A 22,592-nucleotide genomic window follows, 5' to 3' on the forward strand; every position below is an offset into this window, starting at 1 on the left:
TGTTTCCCCCCAAGGCCAGCTCTGACTGCTGTGGGATGTTCTGTATGTCCTGTGGGAGCCCTTCTTGGGTTCTTTGTGGCGTTACCCAGCAGGTCCGTATAGAGGATGATTAGGACCATGGGCCTGAGTGCAGGTGTTTGAGATGGTCTGCACTTGGCTGTGCTGGGGGATGGTCTGTATGCTCTGATTGGTTAATAAATAAAACCTGATCGGCCGTGGCTAGGCAGGAAAGATAGGTGGGACTAACAGGAGATATAAAAGGACAGAAAGGCAGAAGGAGACGCTGCAGCCGCAGCCGCCGCAATGACCAGAGAGGCTGCAGCCGCCGCCATGACCAGCAGCATGTGAAGACGCCAGTAAGCCACCAGCCACATGGCAAGGTATAGATGTATGGAAATGGATCAATTTAAGATAAAAGCACAGTTAGCAAGATAAGGACAGTTGGCAAGAGGCCTGCCACGGCCATACAGTTTGCAAGCAATATAAGTGTCTGTGTTTATTTGGTTGGGTCTGAGCGGCTGTGGGACTGGTGGGTGACAGAGATTTGTCCTGACTGTGGGCAAGGCGAAAAAATCAAGCTACATCTGACCATCTGCAGGCCTCAGTTTCCCCTTCTACCTCCCAGGGTGCACCCCACAACTTGGAGCCCTGACTGGCATTTGGGGATTTGGATTTCTCTCCGGGACCCCGGGGCTCAGTCCTGCTTTCAAAGATTGATTTATTTTGTGTGTCTATGTGTTCTCTCCCAAGGTCTGCCCTCCCCAGAGCTCCGGGTGGAGCCCAGGTAGCGGAGGGCAGGCTGGTTGCTGTTCCCACGCCCCTGGGGAGCACACAGTGCAGACAGGAGTGTGTGTGTGGCTTGGCTTCCCAGGGAGAGGGCAGGAAGTGCTTCAGGTGGGGGCTGGTTGGGGAGGCTTTGGGTTTGACCTTGTGGTGAGGCTGTGACCTGCCTCATCACAGCTACCCTGGCCAGGAAAGGGGGATGGGTGGGAAGCCAAGGCCCCTCCTTTCCCAAGTTCAGGCTCCTGCAAGACTTTGGGACATAAACATTTTAGAGCCATTTAAACAAAAAGACCGGGAGAGAGAGAGAGAGAGAGAGAGAGAGAGGTGTGGTGCCATGCAGCAGACATAAAAATCACAAGAAATAAAAATAAACAAGGGTTGAGGGTGTGGCTCAGTGGGTAGAGTACTTTGCCTAGCATTCATGGCGTCCTGGTTTTGACCCCCAGCACCACATGAACCTGGCACGGTGGCACACACCTGTAAATTGAGCATTAGAGAGGGCGGGAGACAGAAGGACCAGCAGTTCAAGGTTATCCTCAGCTATGTAGCGAGTTCAAGGCCAGCCTGGGCTACATGAGACCTTGTCTTAAATCACACACACACACACACACACACACACACACACACACACACACACACACACACACTTCAAATCACCTCTCCTCCATAGACAATCGAGACCATCTCTCCACAGCTGAAGACTCTTAGCACTGGATCAAGCCGGTTAAAGCAAACCAGGTCCCACAGCCTGTACACACTCCATCCTCTCTAGCTACTTGGGCCTACCATATCAGCTCAGTTCCCGCCTCCTTTGCCTGGAAGAAGACTTGTCCCTCCCTCCTTCCCCAGGCATGCTGCCCATCCCCACCCCCCACCCTACGTCTCAGCATCGGGCCAGGCTGGCCTATCACGATCTGTACACCTCAGCCCCCCAAATGCTGGGGTGATAAGTGTGTGCCACCACGCTTCTTTCTCTCCCCAACCCCATTTATTATTTTGCATATGTGCACATGTGCGCATGTGCTGTGATGGGTATGTGGAGGTCAGAGGACAACTTCTGGGGGACGATTCCCTTCATCTACCATGTGGCTCCCAAGGACTGAACTCAGGTCATCAGGCTTGGCAGCAAGTACCTTTACCTGCTGAGCCATCTTGGGGGTCTCCTGTTGTGGAATATATTACTTTAACTGTAGAAAGGTGTGTTGTGCTGATATATTGTGTACCCTAATAAATTTGCCTGAAGATCAGAGAACAGAACAAGCCACTAGATTAAACATAGATGCCAGGCAGTGGTGGCACACACCTTTAATCCTAGCACTCGGGAGGCAGGGATCCGTCTGGACCTCTGTGAGTTCAAAGCCACCCTGGACTGCATGAGATTGACTCAGTCTAGGAGAGAAACAGAGCCAGGCCCTGGTAGCACACACCTTTAATCCCAGTACTTGGCAGTCACACGACTTTAATCCCAGCATTAGGAAAGCTGAGACAGGAAATGATATGAATGGGTGGAGAAAGGTATATAAGGCGTGAGGAGACAGGAACGAAAGTCTTTCAGCTGAGGAAAGCTTTTTAGGCTGAGGAGTCCTAGAGGTAAGAGGTGGCTTGTTCCTTTGTCTCTCTGATCTTCAGGCAAATTTATTACAAGCACACAATGTATCACCAGAGTGTGTTACATTTGTTTATGCTGCATTTGTTTAACTATGTAAAGATGTGTTGTGTTTGTTTCACCTTGCCTGCCTGAGGCACCTGATTGGTCTACTAAAGAGCTGAACGGCCAATAGTTGGGCAGGAGAGGGATAGGGGAGCTGGTGGGCAGAGAGAATAAACAGGAGGAACCTAGAGAGAGAAAGAGGAGAGAAGAGAATGAGGGAGAAAGAGAGGGACGTGCCTGGGACAAGAAGCCAGGCAGCTGCCAGACAGACAAGCAAGACAGACAGAAGGAAAAGTAAAAGGCCTGGATAAAGGCAAAAGGTAGATAAAGAGAAACAGGCTAATTTAAGTTTTAAGAGCCAGCCGGAAAGGAGCCTAAGCCAGGCCAAGCATTCAAAACTAATAAGTCTCCGCGTCATGATTTGGGAGCTGGTTGGTGGCCCGAAAGAAAAAGCCTGGTACAGTCCCTCTCTTTTTTTGAGATAGGGGCTCGCTATGTAACCCAAGATGGCCTCAAACTCCCAGCAACCCTTCTGCCTCAGCTCCTGGAGTGCTCAGATTAGAAGTGTGCGCCGCCAGGCCCGGCTCTGACTGGCTTCTTGACTCCCACCGTCTCCTCGGCCAAATGCAACTTTACTTTTCCAAGAACAGTTATACTCTCCTTAAAAATAAGGCCATAAAATAAGATGTCATCCCTGCCACCCTTCTCTTGCTGTGCTTCCTCCATAGCATCAAAACCACCTTCTAGCATGTTCTAGGATCCATTTCTTTTGCGTTGTGTTTGTCGCCATGAGGCCGTGAGCTCCTGGGTGTCGGGGCCTGGCAGCTTCACTGGCTTCTGGGTCCCAGGGTCCCCCACGGTGCCGGCTACACAATGGTTCTTTAATAAATGGGGAGTTGATTGACAGAGAGATGCAAGTCGAAAGTCGTGCCGGGAGCTGGGGGAAGATGTCCGGTTCACACTGTCACGGCAGGGAGAGTGTTTACAAGGGCGGAGAAGAAAGGAGCAGGGGAAATGAGCCAGTCACGGGCCACCACCGGGAGTCACTGAGGGCCTGCACGCAGGAAAAGGCCTGCTAAGACCCAGGTGTTCCAACAGCGCCTGCCTGGGGCCTGGCACCTGTTCAGTTGGCAGTGTTGCGCAGGCTGACAGGGATGGGGGAGCAGGGTGCAGCCTGGGAAACACAGGGGGAGCCACGTGCCAGACAATGCCCTGTGTGGCCAGTCCTGTCTCCACAAGTTGCAAAGACCAACGACCAGAGAGGGCCATGGGTTCGGCTAGGGTCACACAGCCAGAGAGGAAGTCGAAGCTGGGCCGCAACTCGGCGGCGTCTGTTGCTTCATCCTCTCTCTGGGGGTTCTGTTATTGTCCGGGGCCACAGCTTGGAACAACATGGGCAGGTGGAGGGAAACAGGACCCCCACATACCCCACTGACCAACTTAGGTTCCAAGTGACCCAAGCGAGTGTCATGGTCTTTTGGAGCCTCGGTTTTGCCCTCTGAGAAGTGGTCGCAAGAGGAGGAGGGGTTGCTGTGGATTTCTGTGATGGAGACAGGCGATGCCGGCAGAGCTGTGAGATGGGACTGGGGACACGGGGGGGGGGGGGGCTGTGTAAAGAGAAACAGGCCTGCAGCTGTCCCCATGGGGGGCGGAAAGCCTGACTCGGCTCCTCCGCCCTACAGCTGTGTTCCAAAGCAATGGACACTGACCTCCCGTGAGACAGGGCGGATCTTCCCACCCTGTGTGTCCCCCCCAGGGCCCACCCTGCCAGCTGGCTCCTGGCCCCAGCACAGGGAGAGTGGAAAAAACCCTGGCCTGTTCCCACTGGCTGTGTGACTCTGGGCAGGTCGATCCCCTTCTCTGGGCCTCCCTCCTGGTCCCCCTCCAGGGATGACATGAGCATCGTATCATAGACCGAGGAGTCCTTGGCCCCCCTGCACTCTGATCACACCTGATAAGTGTAAGGATTTCTTACAGCCCTGGACAGGTGTGGGGTGGGACTCTCTGTGTCTGGTGGGGAAACTGAGGCTGAAGAGGTGAAGCTATCCTGAATGTCGTCGCCCAGCTGGAAGATGGCAAAGGAGGAGAAGGGAGGAGGGGGCTGAGAGGAAAAGGAGTCGATGGGGGCGGGGCACGGAGAGCTGTGGAGGGAGACACAGAGACCCCGGGACCTAAGCACCGGATCCCGGAATCCCAGAACGGATGAGGATGGACGCAGCCACTTGACAAGACACGGAGGCCAGCGAGGGCCTAACCCAACGTGGCCCTGTCCTCCCGAGCGGAAGCAGTCTGGACTCGGGGCCACCCAGAGAGAAGGCAACATGAGGACCCCAGGAGACAGGACACCCCGAAATCCAAGGGACGGGACCTGGAGGACAACCAGCCCCAACCCGCCCTCCATCTTGGGTTTCTAGAACTCAGAAGTTCAGAATTCGAATTTGGCAGCTCAAGCCCTTGGGTTGGTGCGTGAAGGCAAAGACTCAGAGTTAAGGGCTGTGAGGGGGCTTGGGGAGCGGGCTGGGGTCGGTGAGTGGGGGGGCTGCCTGGTCCACAGAGACACCCACGACTCCTTCCTAGTCTAGTTCACAACCCGACAGGACCAGGGGTTGGGGGCCCCTCCCTCCCCATCCCTTCCCCCCTGGGATCCACCTATAACTCATGATGAGCCAGGGGTCTATTTCTTGGGGCTCCTTGGAGAGGGAGGATTGGAGGGCCTGGACACCGACTTGTCAGGCGGGAGGAGGGCCATCTGCATGGCCGCAGAGCTGAGGCCTCAGGATAGAGGGGCATTTATCTAGTGATTAATACCCAGCCGACCACTTTCTTCTCTCCATGGCCCTCTCTAGCTCAAGCATACTCTATGGTTCCTGGCTGCCGGTGGCACCAACCTCAAGCTCTCTTGGGGCTCCCCAGGTTATCTCTACGAAGGAGGCTTTACCTCTGTGTGGTTCCTAGAAACTTCTAGATTTGTTCAGCCTCCACTCCTACGCACCTGCAATGCCCAGCCCGGGATGCCCTTCCCCCTGCTAGGTACAGAACACCTCCAACTCCTCTCTGGACACACCGTGTCCTCTGAGCGCCCTAGACACAGCCTCTTCTCACGCGCTCCTCCCCATGGTGGCCTGTCCGGACCGTTCACTCCCTCCAGACCACACGCCACCCTGTTCCACCACCTCCCCAGACCTCCCCACTCCTCCTAGGATTACGCCCACGGACACCCTTGATCTCCGTGTGTCTGTCTCCTGTGTGTGCATCGTGAGAACTCAGTCCTCCCCGACCAGCTCAGCTTTGTGAGCTCACGCCCATGGCACACTCGTGGAGAATGGACACTGGGCAGGAAAAACTGAGTGGTTTATATAGCATGCCCCAGGGGAGTGGCTCCCATCCCTGTCCTCACTGACCCACGAAATATGAGCAGAAATTGGGCCTGCGACATGGCTCAGAAGGTAAAGATGTCTGACGCCAAGCCTGATGACCTGAGTGCCATGCCAGGGGTCAGCACAGTAGGAGAGAACTGACTCCCACAAGTTGTCTTCTGATCTACACACACACCCGGTGACATACACACACACACACACACACACACACACACACAAAACAAACACACAAATATATAAATACATCTTTAAAATATATGTAAAAGTGACCTTGCCGGGCGGTGGTGGCGTACGCCTTTAATCCCAGCACTTGGGAGGCAGAGCCAGGTGGATCTCTGTGAGTTCGAGGCCAGCCTGGACTACCAAGTGAGTCCCAGGAAAGGCGCAAAGCTACACAGAGAAACCCTGTCTCGAAAAACCAAAAAAAAAAAGTGACCTCAAAATGCAGAGAACACCGCGTGCGTGCGTGCGTGCGTGCGTGCGTGTGTGCGTGCGTGCGTGCGTGCGTGTGTCTGTTGTCTCTGTGTGTACACATGTATGCTGGTGCCTGCAGAGGCCAGAAGAGGGCATTGGATCTTCTGGAGCCAGAGTTACAGGTGGTTGTGAGTGCCATGTGGGTGCTGGGAACTGAACTCGAGTCCTCTGGAAGTGTGGCTCCTCATTCTCCAGCTGCCCCGTTCACACACTGAATCCAAAGCTCACTCACTGGCTGATGGAGCTGTCACGGCAAGCAAATGGCCCAGGAGGGTGTGTGTGTGTGTGTGTGTGTGTGTGTGTACCCCTGAAGGGCTTGTTTGCCACCCTTCCAGGGACACCTTCCAGCTGTAAACGGGATGATGGTGGCCCCTGCCTCATCCTGCTGTCTAGCTTGCTAACGTGCTCCACCACAAAGCGAGTCCGTGAGGGGTGGCCCACACCTTACCTTTTTCACCCTAGCCTTGGCCCTGGTAGGCAGTGGCCCCTGGGTAGCTCCTTGCTGGGGGTGGCCCTGGGTGCCCTTCCGGAGGAGGGGGGGGCGTCTTACCCAGGCGGGATAGAGGCGCGTGCGCTGACGCTGGTGGATCGCTGGGGTCCTGGCCGGCTGAGGTTATTCTGGCCCGGGGCGGGCGCTCCGTTGGGGGCGCTAGGACTCCGCGGGGGAACTCCTGGAGGCGGCGCGGGCTCTGTGGGGCCGGCGGCAGGTGCGGCCCAGAGCGCAGCCCCGGCGGCGAAAGTGGCGCTGGGGCGCACAGCGAGTGTACCCGGAGGCCCTCCTGGCGGCGGCAGCGGCGGCGGCGGCGGGGGCGCTGGGGGCGCTGGAGGCGCGGCTGGCGCAATGGGCGCCTTGCGGCGCTGCGAGGCCAGGATGGCGTTGGAGGCGGCGCGCGTGCTGTTGACCAGCAGGCACTGCTGACACGAGCAGGGCTGGCCCGAGTTGGCTCCCACGGGCCAGGACTGCGACTTGGGGATGGAGCCGACCGTGAGCGGGTAGGCCAGGTCCAGGCGGCGGCGCAGGCGGCGGCGGCGGCGGGTCTGGCGGTTCATCTGGGACATGCTGTTGAAGTAGATGAGGTAGCAGAAGCCGAGCGACGAGAGGTCGAGCCACGGGTGCTGCTTCTCGTACGCGTTCTGGATGGTGATGCAGATGTCCATGTCGTAGGCCGTCCACGCGCCGCCGTCGCTCTCCCACTCCCACACGATGCCCTTGCCCGGCGCTGACGACGGATCGTAGAAGTTGCGTCGCACTGGCCGCATGGTGCCTGCGCTCAGAAGGGAGAGGGGGTGTCAGTCGGCACAGGCCCCCCAAGGGGACCTTCAGGGCCAAGAAGGGGATCTGGCCTGGGCGGTGGTGGCGCACGCCTTTAATCCCAGCACTCGGGAGGCAGAGCCAGGCGGATCTCTGTGAGTTCAAGGCCAGCCTGGGCTAGAGAGTGAGTTCCAGGACACATGGGGACTGGGCCGATGAGATGGCTCAGTAGGTCAAGGTGCTTGCCGCCAAGCCTGACCATATGATTTCAATCCCATGATTCCAATCCAATCACAGGACGGAAGGAGAGAATCGGCTCCTTCAGGCTGTGAACTGTCCTCCAATCAACTACTAAAAGCAATGAGATTTGATAGGGTATGGGGGCTGGGAAAGAAGCAGGCAGAGGCCCGCCCAGTCAACATGTGGGGTTACAGGGGCATACAAGAAGGGGTAGGTCATAGAGAGGAGGTAAAATCAAGGAGTGGGCCCTGGAGAGCCAGCCCACCCTCTGCAGGGCCAAGGCAGGCCCTGAAGGTCCTGGTTATCGCAGGAGTAGCAAAGGTGGGTAGTGTCCACACACAGAGCAAGGCTCATCTACAATCCCCCCCCCCCCCAGTTCCCTCCCAGACTCCCAGGGTGCCCCCAACCTGACCATTGTGGGTTTCTGCATTCACACACAGGGCCTGTTGGATTCCACACTTCTCCCATTGGTCCGTTCATCGGGCCACACTTTCATTCATCCCCCCCCTTCATTCGTTCAGCCACGCCTTCTTGTATTCATTCACACCCGTATGTACCCTTTCTCCTTCACCCCGGCTTTTCCTTCCCCTCCCCCTCCCCTCTCTGTGTTCCAGCCCTGGGTAAACCGGTGCTGAGTACCCGCGGTGAGAGCGGAGCGTGCACGCCGCCGACCCCACACGTCAGCTCTGTGGTATCCTGGCCTGAGGTTCACCCGTGTTGTGTCTCCCGGCTCCTCGGCTCTGCACTGGCTGAGAGCCACGCTCTTGAGGAAGCTGAGGTTACCAGCGATTGACTTCGAAGGCTGCAGGACTTCTCAGGGCCTTAGCTGGCTGACTCTGGGCTGCCTGGCCCAGGTGCCACAGCACAGACATTACTCTCCTGGGCATGCAAGGCTGCTACCTGCTGCAAAGCTGTGGGAAGCCCCCCCCCCGCCCCCCCCCCCCCCCCCCGCAAGCCTCTCCAGGCCCTGATGACAATGAATACAGATCATTGACTCTTTGGCAGGGCCTAGCATCCATGACCTAGGAGCCAAACCTCTGGGCTTGTCTGGGACGGAGTTTCTAGACTGGGTTGGTTGAGGTGGGAAGACCCATCTTGGATGTGGGCGGTACCATCCCCGTGGGCCGGGGTCCTGGACTGCATAAAAAGGAGACGGGAAGCTGAGCAACTGGCATTGATGGTCTCTCTCTACTTCCTGGCTGTGGATACCACGTGACCAGCCGCCCCCAGGCTCCTGCAACCTCGCCTTCCCGCCTTGTAGGCCCGAACTAGGAGTCAAAGTAAGCCTCGTTCTGGTCCGGTATTTTGTCTGGTCAGGCAATGAGACAAAGAATTAACCTGCTGGCCTCCTCTTGACAGTGGCAGGGAGCTCCCTAGTCCACCGTGGCCCGCGCCTGCCGGGAGCACTTGAACGCGGAGTCTGCGTGAGGCCCCGGGGATGCGGCGCAGAGAGCCCCCCATCTCAAGTTCCCACGGCCTGACCCTCCCGTTCTGTAACCGCGTTCAGACGACTTCCTCTGTCAGCCTTGGTTTCTCATGGGGGGGGCGGGGGGGGGGAAATGGTCCAGGTGGGCGGAGCTGCCTCGGCTTTGATGCCATTAGCTCCTCCCCTTCTCCTGAGGGCTCCCCTCCCCCACAGGCGTCAAGCAGGCTCTTTGACCGCTCGCTCGGTTGCCTGATTCCATCCTGCTCTGTGAGCCACACTGCCCCTCCTGTGCTTGGTTCCCAGCAGTAGACGCATGCCCTTGTCCCCACCCGGGCAGCCAGGGCATCCTGTCCAGCCCACACCGCATCCATTCTCAGAGAGCTCAGAGTCCTCTATGGCTCCCAATGACCACCGTAAAAGCTGAAATTCTCATGATGACCCAGCTCTGACGTCCTCGTCTCTGACGATGTCCTCCTCACCTGGTCTCCCCGCTGCTCCCTAGCCCCTTCAAGCCCTGAGAGGCCGCAGGGCCTTTGCACTGGCTGTTTCCTCTGCCCGGATTATGACTTGGCCATCCTTCTTTAACCGGGGTCTGTTTGGATGTCACCGGTTCAGAAGCACCCCCCCCCCCAACCAAACTTGGCTTCCCAATAAGCTATTCTATCGCTGCCTTGTTCTGCCCCACTTCCCGGGACCTGCTCATTCTGGCCATAACAGGCTCTTTCCTCTGCCTCCACCCCATGGCCCACCCATCAGCTCAGGCTCACAGGGGGCCCCTCTGCTTAACCCTCCGGCTCCCCCACCCCCACAACGGGCACGGTGACTCACACAGGGGGTCCTCACAACATGAGATATTTCTGCAACCAGACGGGGGCACCCAGCATGGCGCCCTGCTGGGAGGTCCCCCTTCAGACCACAGACCCTGTCTGACCCTGTCACTGTACTGCCACTCAGGTCTCAAAAACCTCGTCCTCGGCCGGGCAGTGGCGGCACACACCTTTATTCCCAGCACTTGGGAGGCAGAGGCAGGAGGATCTCTATGAGTTCAAGGCCAGCCTGGGCTACAGTTTGAGTTCCAGGAAAGGGGCCAAAGCTACAGAGAGGAGCCCTGTCTCGAAAAAACAAAAAACAAACAGCAACAAAAAACCCCTCATCCTCTGCCTTGCCTTTCAGAATGTCCAAGGCTGCCCCTGACAACAGCACAGACCCTGAGAGCTGGGGAAACTGAGGCACAGAGCTGCATCTGTGGATAGGAGAGGTGCAGGATGGAGGATGCCAAGAAATAAGGCCCCTGGGCAGCAATAATATCCCAGCCAACCACTGGAAGACTCCCCAGGGCCGGATGCTTGTTTGTTTTAATGGAATTCATATCGATTTTCTGTGGTTTTCTTGGTGCTGGGAGCAAGCCTTCCAGCCTGCCCCCTTGCTTCTGAGTGCGAGACTCATCTCTGTGTCTCACAGTTGCCATCTGCAGAACCAGGAGCTGTGAGAGAGAGGAACCTTACGTGCCGTGGTCACCTTTCGATGAAGTGACGGGCTGTGTTCTTTGGATGGGACAGGAGGAAAAAGGGAATCGCCCTCCTTGAACCCCATCTGTTGCCCGGGTCCTGAGCCAAAAGGGGGCCTAGGGGCAGAATGTGTGAGAAAAGTTGGGGGGCAGAAGCCGCCAGTGGACTGGAGAGGAACGCTGGCCCCTCACACAGCCTCAGCGTTCTTCTATGTAAAATGGAGGTAGCAATACCCACCCCGAGAACTTCTGGGTTCGAAATAAAAGAAGGCGTGACAGGTGCTTAGCACGTGACTTAGCATAGAGAAGCGATCGTTGAGTGTTGCCTGTGACGGCTGCCATCATCACACACTTGACCCACTTCCAGCCTCCCCGCCTGGTGAACTCCTAACCATCCCACTGAGCCCTTCGCGTGTGCCCGGCCCCTCCAGCAAGGCCTTAATTCTATTGCTGAAGCTGGCGCGTGCGGCTGTTGTCCTGTCCTTGAACCATTTCTGCCTGTGTCTCCTGAACTGGTTGATAACTTCTGGGGTGACGAAGGCCAGATCAGCGCCACCGTGTTCCCAAAAACCTGCCCCGAAGAAAGACATGGGCCGCCGAAACCCAGGCCTGTGGAGCCGAGCGGGAGGGGAGGGGCCAGGCCTGGCAGGGAGGAGGGGAGGTGGACCTAGGGCCGTGGGGGAGAGAGAGCGGGCTGGAGGAGATTGCCTTGGCTACTCTGCTGCAAAGGATTCTGGGAGCTGTCCAGCCCGCATCTGCTCCCCGGGGCTCTGTTTACCAGGCATGGATTTTCTTGCCTGTTTAGTGGTGGTTATTAAAGGCAGTGTCCCTGGAGTCCTTTTGAGAACGGATCGGAGCCTGGAGAGCGGGAGTAATTAGGGCGGCTGCGCCCGCCCCTACCCGACCCGGCACTGCCGCGCCCGCGGCTGCCAGGCCACCCACCCCTCCAGCCCAGGGTGGCCATGAACCAGGGGGGCCCGGGGAGGGGAGGCAGCTGGCTCCCGGTGTCTGCTTGGACTTGGGTCTTGAGAGTTCTTAGCTGTGCCGGCCTCTTCCAGGGTGGCCTTGGCCTAGATTTGTGGGCAGAACAGGGAGTGAGCCCAAGACTGGACGCCCGGTGCGTGAGCCTGGGAGACGGGCCACGGCTCAGGCTTCTCCAGCCCCGCCGGGCTGGCCACCCGGGGTGGGATCCCAGGGCAGTCGGCCCCTGGGCAGAGGACTGTCCTGGGCCTGCTGTTGTCTGTCAGCTTTTTTTTTTTTTGGGGGGGGGCCCTCCTTCCTCCTTCTCTGTCCAGTGAGAATGGACAATTGAAAAATTGCCTGAACTGGTGAGGGGGCTGGGGGCCAGTGTGGGCGGGAGTCTGCAGGGAGGTGACAGCCAGACGAGGGAGGGGGCCTGGGTGACAGGGAGAGAGAGACAGAGAGAGAGAGAGACAGAGACAGAGACAGAGACAGAGAGAGACAGAGACAGAGAGACAAGTAGACAGACAGAGAGAAACGGGGACATACACAGAGGAGGGCAGAGAGAGACAGAGACAGAGAGAGACAGAGACAGAGAGAGACAGAGACAGAGAGAGAGAGACAAGTAGACAGACAGAGAGAAACGGGGGGACATACACAGAGGAGGAAGGGGGCAGAGGGACACAGAGACAGACAGGCAGACAGACAGGGGACACACACACAGAGGAGGGCAGAGAGAGACAGAGAGACAGAGACAGAGAGACAGAGACACAGGTAGATAGATAGACAGGCAGACAGAGACATGGACACACACACACACACACAGAGAGAGAGAGAGAGAGAGAGAGAGAGAGAGAGAGAGAAGGTGGGCAGAGAGAGCAAGAGAGACAGAGACAGAGAGACAGCATTCACTGAGACTGTCAGAGGCGGCAAGATCCTTGTGGGAACTGGAGGGGTCCTTGTGGGAACTGGAGGGGCAGGTACTGTATATGGGGCCAGAGAGAGGCTGGAAGCCTAGAGGCTGCCCAGCAGAGTCAAGGAGGGCCAGGGGCTAAGGCTGAGGCTCAGTCAGAGGAGGGAGCCACAGCCCCACCACAGAGCTTCAGTTTGTCCGCCCTACTGTACGCCCTTTGCCAAGCACCTGCTCGGCACCTCCGTGGTAGCTCATTGCTGCCCTCTCCCTCTGTCTCTTTCCTCTCAGGCCACACAGGCCTGTCCCCCCTTTTACCTTGGAGGAAACAGGTCTAGAGAGAGGAGATAAGGACGGGTGAGAGTCTTGGGCAAAGCAGGGCACGGCAGAGCCTGGCTTGCATCCTGAGGCTTCCAGCCTAGCCAATGGTAGCCTAACCTAGAATTCCTCCACTCACCGGGACCTCACTACCTCAGTTTGCTTTCCTACCTGGATAGCTCCCCCCCCAAATACCTTAGAGGTACAATATTGGGGGAGGGTCTCTGCCCCAAGCTCAAGCTCTTCAAACAGAGTGGCTTTGTGAATAGAGGTAACCCTTGCTTGCCCCTCTGGCACCAAACAGTCCCCAGGAGGGGACCCTCCCTTTGGGGGCGGCTTCCTGGAGGGAAATGACCTCAGTTAGGGGCACCCAGACCTGCCGGGAAGGAGGGCCTGTGGGAGGCAGCCACGGACATCCATCACGCGGGGGGCCTCCACCCAGGAGTGAGTGATGAGTGGGTTGAGCAAGTTTGAGCATCTCTGGATGCCGGGCTCGAGGACGGATGGGGTGGGATCTTCTTCAATCATCCCAGAAACGAGCGGCATTGGCAGTAAGCTTATTCTCGTCCAGAGCTCGCTTGTCCCCCCACCCCATCCTCAACCACGCTGGGAAGTGGAGCTGGCTCCCCTGGGTACAGCGGAGGATGCACAGGTGCCGGGCAGTTCTGGGACACACACACAGGATCGTCTGCCGTTAGTTCCCTGGTCTGGTTGACTCCAGCCTGGGGCCGCCTGCCTTCTGTGGCTGCTCCTTCAACTGTGTACATCCACAAGTCCCTGCCACCCCGGGGGGGAAACTGAGGCACACAGGCTACACGGCACGTAAAAGACATGGCTGAGGCTGAAGGGAACCCCCAGGCTGGAGTATCGCAGCTTTGCAACTCAGGCTGGCTGCAGGACTGGTGGGTCACCTGCAGCAACAACAGCTGTTCCCCCCCCCCCCCGGGGTCCATTTGAAAAATGGGGAAACTGAGGCTCCTCAGGAAGACAGAAGTAGTCCAGCCCTGGCATTGGCTGGCTTGGGTAGAAACAGCTGGCGCTGGGTCAAGGGCCTCCCGCTCCAGCCGCGATCAATGCACCAGCAGATTCTGTTTCCCTCCGATTGCTCCCAGGGGACTCTCAGGCTTGGCTCTGGCTCATTAGTGGTTTGGGAACGGGGCTGCTCTAGCTCGGGGGGGGGGGGTGTTGCTGCTTGTGGTGGGGTGGGGAGGACTCAGGCCCCCACATTTCCTCCACTCTGGCCACTGATGACCTAAGGCTGCTGCAGTGTGTGTGTGTGGAGGGGGAGGGGGTCCTTGTGCACCTCCTGGCTCTGGGGCCTCCCTGACACCAATTCCACGCCCAGGATTCAGGTGCCCTGGCTCAGCAGCGGCCAATGGGAAGGGGAGGGGGAGGAGACAGCACCGAGGGGCCCTGAATCCTCCTCCCCTGCATCGCCCAAGCTGTTCCCTCCAGGCTGTGGAACGGACACAGTACTTAATAACGGTATACTTGGGGGCTGCCACCTGCCAAACCTCGTCTAGAACGTTCTTCCATCTTCCCAGTTTTCCTCCCTGCTGAGGTGAACTTCCTTGGCTCAACTGTGTCCTGGAATTGTCTCCACCATCTCAAAGGAGAATCAAGGAGTCTCCCACAGGCTCCCTCAACACCCTGCATTCTCCAGGACCAGAAGCTGGATCACTAGAGGGCAGGGTGGCCTGTGTCCCCTTCCGTCTGGCCATGCCCCTTACTCAGAAGGTCAGGCTGGTTTTCTCAGCCTCTTGCGAATCTCAGCATAGTCCGTAGCAGCCCAAGGTCAACACTGTGGAAACGACGGCTGACTGTGAACGAATGAATGATGCATTGAATGAATGATGTGTTGGATGAATGATGCATTGAATGAATGAATGATGCAATGAGTGGACATGGATGATGCTATTTGGGCCATTCCCACCTCCAGGCTGGAGGCTCTCACTGGAGAGAATGTGGGCTTCCTCTGCTCACCCACTGCTTATGATGAGGGGAAAAAAAAATCGTGAGCAACATTTAAGAACTGGCAGTGTAGGCAGGCAGAGTGGCGCACGCCCTTAATCCCAGCACTCAGGAAGCAGAGGCAGGTGGATCTCTGCCAATCTGAGGCCAGCCTGGTCTACAGAGTGAGTTCCAGGCCAGCCAGGGCTACATAGACCTTGTCTCAAAAAAAGGGGGGGGGATGGTGATGGTAAGGACACATATTAGCCTACTTTTCCAGAACCTCAAATATCCAGAGATGTGACTACAAGGTTTGGTTTTCCTAGCAACAGGTAGCCAGAGCTGGGTCAGGGCCACCCTGAGCGTGACTTCAAATTTTTTTTGTTTTTTTTTTTCCATTTGATTTGGTTTTCTCTTGTTTGAGATTGGGTTTCACTAGGTAGCCTAGGCTGGTATCAAACTCATAATCCTTCTGCCTTAGCCTCCGGAGTGCTGGGATTACAGATGTAATACTGGGCTCAATACCTTCAAGGATCTATTGAGGACCTACTATGTGCCATGTACCGGTGAGCAAGATACTCTTAGACCCGTCCTTTTCCCGCATAGAAAACCATGCAGTGTTATTCAGTTAGACAATTGAATCTGCAGCCTCTGCACAGACGGGGAAACTGAGTCCCAGACAGAGGAACTTGATAGTCAGACAGAGTTTGAATGGGGCCAGGCCACTCACACCTTGACAGGAGCGCTCCTCCATCCTCGCTGGCTTCCTCCTTCACCTTTAGCCACGCCCCTTCTTTATCACCTGCTGCACAATCTCTTCCATCAGACCAGCACCCTCATTGTGGCTGTCGTACCCCCCTCACATCGAAGACAGACCCCACAGCTGCCGGAGAAGAGGGGAGGGGAGCGAGGCCGGGGACACTGTGACCAGGACCCCTCCTTACATATTCGGGATGCTCATAGCCATCCAAGGTATCACAGAGCAGCCCTGGGCTTTGCGGTGGTGGGTGGTGGGTGGTGGGTGGTGGAGGTGGGGGGCTCTGTCCCAGCCCCCCACCTGTGTCTAAGCCCCTGGCTGTGTCCTGGAGCTCCCACCTCCCAGCTTCAGCAGTGTGTACTGTCACTCAAGGAAGCCTTACTCACTGCGGAGAAGCCTGCCTGCCCTGGCTCTCACCTGTGCCAGCCTCTCAGGGCCTGAGATTAATGATGCTGCACTGGCTCTGGGGCCCTCGGGGCCTGGCCGCTAAAGGGCAGCAGCTGGTAGCCATGTCTGCCAGGTCTTAAAGGCCCCAAGGGAGCACCTTTCCCGTCCCCTGCTTGTCACGGCCTCCCTCTGTCCCCAGGCCTGAGTCCGGGGCTGGCTGCTTCTCCTCGGACCCTCACACAGGTCCGCAATACCCTCAGGAGTCCACAGTGCCCGCTTGGTACGTCAGAAAGCACCTAGGTCATTCTCCTACCTCAGTGCGCATAAGAAGGATACACAAGACTGTTCCCCAGGCTTCCCATGAAACCATTTTACACTGCAGGAAATGGAGGCCCAGAGAGGTTAAGTCACTTGCCCCCTGCCACACAGCCAGCCCGCAGGTGGGCTTTATACACCTTTCTGTTGGCCTCAGGGCCAGAACTGGGGTCACAAGTCATTTCCAGGATGTTCTGGCTTTTATCTCTCCTAGACTCTGACACAGATTTGATAGATTGATAGGACCTGACATGGATTGATGTTGTCTTTCTCTCTAAGACCCCCAAGACCCAGCCCAGGCCCAGGCCCTGGACAGCAATAATGCCCGTCCAATAGAATAATGATGGAGTTGGGCAATCAGGAGGCTCGTGGGCCTGACCAACAGTCGACCTCAAAGAACAGGAGTACAGGGAGGTAATGTGGACTGTGACAGGGACCCAGAGGCATGGGGCACCCTGTGGATGGCTTAGCCAGACCTGATAGGAACCTTCTTCTAGTCCTTGCTCGGGCATCAAGCCCAGCCCTAGATCTGCTAGGAAAGGGCCCCAGAGATGTGGGAGCCTGGGACTCAGGCCCTAGAGGCTCCATGGTAACTCGGGATGTCCCTGCTTTAGTTCAAACCCTGACAACGAGCCCAACAGAGCTCTCAGGGGACAGGGAGAAGGAACACCCAGCCCTCACCTTCATCCCTGAGACCTGACGTGGGAGCCTAGTTTTGGATTGAGAGTGAACTGCTGTGTGACCTTGGGCAGGTCACTCACCCTCTCTGGGGCTTTGTCATCCCATCTGGACTCTAGACGTTGGAGGTGCTTTCCATGGCAACAGCTGCCCTTCCTCTCTGGGTGACCTCACTGGTCCTCCTCAGTCCAACTGGCGCAGGCAGGACCTACCCCTAACGGCAGGATGCAGGGTGAGGGAGCCCTGGCCGCCCAGGGAAAGGGTGTAGGCCCCCTGTGGCACCTGTCTCCAGTCTAGCATCTTGAGACACTTGAGACAGAGCTGCTGGTGGAGCTTCTGACATGGCCTCTGTCTTCACTGTGTCTCTTTATAGAGTGGATGGGGGGGGAAGATGGGAGACGCATGTCACATAGGAACCCTCTAATCCCTGCCAGCCACAGAGACCACGGGGTTTACTATCCACAGGGGACCAGATCACCCATTTCTAGCTGTGTGGAGAGAGGGTCTGGGGGGCAGGCCCTGGGGGCTGCTAGGCTGTGTGAACGTGGGCACGAGACTCACCTTCTCTGGGCTTCGATCTTCCTCTCTGGAGTCTAAATCTTGCAGGCCTCAGAGAAGTTGTGTGTGTGGGGGGGGAGGGGGGGGTGAAAGTCATTCCTCACCCCTCCCTCCCACATTCTGGTGGCTCCCCAGCCTCTGGGAGCCCTCTTGGCCAAACCCCTGGAGTCCTGACTGTTCATTTGCAATCACCTAGGTTCGTCTGGGTGGGGAAGCTTCAGATAATAGGGGGTAAGCTTTGGGAGCCCAGGCGGACCTGGTGGGGCAAGACCGTCATCTCCATCTACTCAAGAGACTGAGAAGGAAGGCCACGAGTTCAAGGCCAGCTGGGGAGAACCTGTCTCAAAGTGAACGCTAAAGAGGGCTGTTGATGATGTAGCGCTCAGTGGCAGAGCGCCGGCCCAGTGTGTGTGAGTGAGGTCCTGGGTTCAAATCCCAGCATAGAAAAGCAAAGCAAAACAACGCCACCCACATGGAGGTGTGAGGGAGACATTAGCAAGCAGCCCAGGGGTGTAGCTGTTAGGGACCTAATATCCCATGGCCAGGGGATGTAGCCTCTGCCTCCCTGTGAGGGGCTATAGCCCAGAGGGTTTCAAACGGAACCTCCCTCCCCCTCCCCCATGGGTAAGAGTGGAAACATCTGGGGCAGCTGAATAAACAGCAGTCCCCATGTGACAGGTCTGTCCTCTCCACTTGTCCCCAAGCCTGACATCTGGCCCCTTTCTCTTCCCTTCCCTTCTCTTCTGCCGGCTGCTGCTGCCGCCGAGCAGATCAAGCAGACAGACAGGACATTTGTGTGCCGCCGGGCGGCGGCTGATGAGCAGGCTGTGGCCGCGTGTGTGTTTGCGCTGAACATGAGCTCTGTCTGGCACATCCTGAGGCGTGCCTACATCATACCGGGTGTTCTGGGGTGTCAGTCCCTGTCACACCCCATAGGCATAGATTAGAAGATGCTCTGGCAGGGGGTGGGGGTGGGGTGAACCGCAGCGGGGGGGGGGGGGGGGCGCGGAGGTGGGGGTCGACACACCCACCTTAATCTCTGCCTTCTCAGAGATTAAGAATGGAAGAGTGGCTTTTACATTTTCCAAACAGTTGTTAAAAAAAAAAAAAAGATAAATAATACTCTATGAGCCATGAAAATGGCACAAAATTCAAATGTCAGTGGTGGCCACAGTGTTTACGTCAACCCAGCCACAGTCACTCATTTGCATAAGTCCCGGGCAGTGCTCACGCTCCAGGGGCAGGGTATGGGTCCCCACGAGGTTAAAAAGCCTACCAGCTCCTGCATCAGGGCAAAACCAGACTCGTATTTCCCCACCCGAGGCCAGATCAGCTTCCAGAAGCTTCCAGGAACTTTGATGCCAAGCAAGTCTAGATGGGAGTCCTGTGCATTTTGGGGCATGTGTGTGAGTTTTGGGTTTTACGGCTTTACCTTGGTGGATTGTTTTGTTTGCTTTTTGAGACAGGCCTCATCGACCCCAGGTTAGTCCTGAGCTCGCCATGGCTGAGGATGACCTTTAATTTCAGCTTCCAACTGCGTGCTGGGATGACCAGTGTGCACCACCACATTGCCTATGCCTGATCTATCAACTGAGCAAAAATCCCAACCCCTGGCATTTGGATTTGCCAGCCCCCCCTCCCCCACAGTGTGCCCAGGTGCAAGTTCACCATAGAGCAGGAGTTGGTCTATGAGACAGGCTCCATTCTCTCTGACCTGCTGGTGTGGAAACTGAGGCCTGGGGAGGCGAGGCCTTCTGGCCTGGGCCCCCAGCTGGTCGGAGCAGAAGGGAGACCCTGTATACATCTTGGTTCTTTCCTGGAACTGGGGCAGCGAGGGCCAGAGGCCTTTCCTAAGTAGCTCAGCCTGGCCTGCCTGCCTGTCTGTCTGTCTGTCTGTGGGGAGGCAGCCCCACCCCCAAGCTTCCCAGGTCTCCTAGCTGTGCCCCCCCCCCCGTTCCCAGACCCTTCTCCTTCCTTGGAGGGGGTGAGGGGGTGGGGGGAGGTCTTGGCAGGCACACAGAAGCCTTGTCCTGTTTCTCGCTCACAGGCTGGACGAGAGAGGCTGGGAGTGGAAGACTGGACGGCAGAAGGTTGCTGTGAAGAATGGGGTGGGTGGGTGGGGGGCGATGGAGCAGGCCTGAGCCTGTCTGTGGACTTGGAAGCTGAAGTGGGGTTGATGAGACTCGAAGGAGGCCCCAGGGGAGGGCCGCAGGCAAAGATACTAATTTGAGGGCCTTGGCGGTGTGTGTGTGTGTGTGTGTGTGTGTGTGTGTGTGTGTGTGTGTGTGGTCTAATTCTACTTCTCAGGACCCCCACTCTCCAAGTTAAGTCCTGGAAAATCTCTATAGCCAACACTCCGAGGCAACAGAAAGCTTAAGCCAAGGTGGTGCTGGCGAGGGGAAACCCCTTCTCCTCTCAGGCCCCACCCCCACCCTCCTTTCCTCCTAGGGTGTCACCTCCAATTCTCAGGCTCAAATCCACAGTCCTCACCATCCAGGCCGACACCTGCATGTCCGGAGCCAGCTCCTCTGCCTCCCAAACCCCAGAGAGGCGAGCATGCTCAGTTCCTTGTCACCCCAGGACCTTTGCACTGGCTATTCCCCCCCCTTTTTTTTTCTGGGAACCCCACTTCCTGACTGGTCTTCCCAAGTACCCGAGCGCATCTCTGTCTCACAGGCTCCTGCCTCCTGCTTGCTCCTTGACCACACAGGGATGGTTACTAATGGTCAGCCCCGGCCAAGAAGGGTCTTGCTCCACACCGCGGCACTACGGTACACAGTAGGCGCTCAGGAAATGTCTTTAGGATAGGCATGGCCATGGCTGATGCCGGAAGCTATGGAAAACAGATACATGAAAATGTCACATTGTTGAGCTGCTGGGGATGCGTCCCCTGGGTGTCTGAAGTTCTATAGCTGTCACTGGAAGGCCACGCTGAGGCCACACTGTCCCCTGCCTAGTCCTGCTCCTGAGTGATTGAAGTGGGGCTACACGCTGATGTATTTTTTTTTTTTTAAACTAATGTGAGTTGAAATGGCCACAGGTGGTTAGCGGCCTCCAGGCTGGGCAGGGAGCTTAAGGGAGGAGGAAGACTCTATTGTCCCCAAGGTAGCTCGGCCGCGGTCACCCCGGCAAGTGCAGAGCAGAGGCCTCCCTAGCCCCTATCACTGCCCCTGGAAGCCAGACACACCAAGGTTCCCACAAGGCAGGGCCTCGCTGGCCGCGCAGTGCCTGTCTCAGAGGCCGCCGGGTGATGTGGCAGAAACTCTCCACGGAGGTGACAAATCCCCCGGAAGAGGAGAGAGGGCCTGAGAGTGAGGCCATCTTCCACGTCACTGTTACTATAGTACTACAAGTACGGCCGCCATCAGCAGCCACCACCCACACCATGGGGCCACCAAGATGGCCAGCAACCCCCACCCCACCCCCAACCCCCACTCCTGCATCACGGGCCACTCGGAACATCCCTCCCAGCAGGACCACCAGTTTCAGACCATCAAGGAATCCCACACGACATCGCCACCAAGCATGCTCTCCTCCCTCACGACCCCACCCCCACCCACCATGGACACCATGGCCCGCCCCGGGTATCGCCTGGACCATTACCACATCCCACCCCTCCCTCTGCACCACGCCAGCTCTGGACTCCCAGCTATCTGCATTTTGATCCCAGCTCTGAGTGCGATTCACTCAGCTTCTGGGAGACTCAGTTTCTTTGCCTGTAAAATGGCCCACTAAAAAAAAAATTTTTTTTTTTAATTTAAATTTTTGAGTTGGTGGAGAGAAACCGAACAACCCATGAGTTTGATAAATGGGTGTGTTAAAGCGCTGAGGGGCTCCGTGCTGGGGGAGGGGGACTCGCTTAAAAAAAATCTTCACAAAGCTCTGAGAGACAGAGATCCATCCACTTTGCAGGTGAAGAAACTGAGGTTCAGAGAGGTGATTCGTTTATCCACATCTCCACCCCCACCCCCGAACTAATACGAGATAGGGCTGGAACCAGAGTGTGAACCTGGACCAGGCCACACTGTCCGTTTTCCCAGTGGAGGGAGAGGGAGGAAGCCTAATTGGCCGGCGGGATCTTTGGAACCCCAATCTCCCCTTTCAGGAACGCTGGGAGGGGGGGATTGTGCATTCCCCCCCCCCACCCCATCCTGTGAGAGGCTGGCCTGGCCCTCAGAGGTCTACTCACCTGTGTCTTGACGGAACTGATGCATGGATTGTAGGTCGATGATGTAGGGCACCAGCTGGGCGTCCACCTGGCCCAGGACCACGGAGCCCCGGGCATCCTCCTTAAGAACATTCTCGATGTGGTGGCACACGGTGGCCGTGTAAGGTCGCCAGCGGCTGTGTTCATTGAGCCACTCCCACACCACCACCCGGGCCACGTTCTGCGGCGGGAAGCCCAGCCCGTTCACCGGGACCATCACACCTTGGCCTGGCCGTGACATGGCCGCTGCCGCCTGGGGGGCCAGGTCACCGCTGTTGCTGGCCCAGCTCCTCCTGGGCCTGGGAGCACCGGGGAAGCGTCGTCCTCTCTCTCCAGGGCGGGCGGCGAGGAGTGTGGCCTCTTTTCCAGCTGGGCTCCTCTCCAAGGCCTAGAGGCCTGGGTTAGGGGGATGGGTGGCCATCCAGACGCAGCAGCGAGGACCCCCTTCCCGCAGAGCGCAGCTGTTGCACACAGGGGTGCGCTCAAGGCAACGTCTGTCCTAGGTGTGGGGGGCGGGGGATGTGCTCTTAGTTCCTCGGTCCCCTCGGTGCAGGTGCGGGAGTGAGGCGCTTGCCCCTCTAGGTCCTCCTGCCTTTCCCCGATTCTCTGTGGTTGCTTCTGTCCGCCACGCAGGGCCTTGTCACCCGGGAGGCCCCGGTCCCAGCCTGCTGCTCACTGCGCGCTCAGCTCTGCGTCTCAGACCCCGTGCCTCACTCCTGGCTGACTCTCGGTTCCGCCCCTCCCGACGACGGCTCCACTGTAGGGGCTCCCTGCACCCCTGCACCCCTGTCCCCTCTCCTGGCCGGCCCGAGCGGTCACAGATCTCCCAGGGAAGGGGGCGG

General features: G+C 57.5%; 1 protein-coding gene across 1 annotated transcript in view; it reads right to left on the reverse strand.

Moving 5' to 3' along the window:
• Dtx1 (deltex E3 ubiquitin ligase 1) overlaps positions 1-22,375 on the reverse strand; it is a 30,769-nt gene extending 8,394 nt beyond the window's left edge. The window contains exons 1-2 of the mRNA XM_076561202.1: positions 21,733-22,375; positions 6,836-7,550 (exon numbers count right to left, since the gene is read on the reverse strand). Of these exons, the coding sequence (XP_076417317.1) occupies positions 6,836-7,550; positions 21,733-21,991 (974 nt within the window). The 5' untranslated portion in view covers positions 21,992-22,375. The remainder of the gene's footprint in view (positions 1-6,835; positions 7,551-21,732) is intronic.
• Positions 22,376-22,592: the final 217 nt, after the last annotated feature.

The sequence above is a fragment of the Peromyscus maniculatus genome, chromosome 23 (genome assembly GCF_049852395.1).
Source record: "Peromyscus maniculatus bairdii isolate BWxNUB_F1_BW_parent chromosome 23, HU_Pman_BW_mat_3.1, whole genome shotgun sequence".
NCBI lineage: Eukaryota > Metazoa > Chordata > Mammalia > Rodentia > Cricetidae > Peromyscus > Peromyscus maniculatus.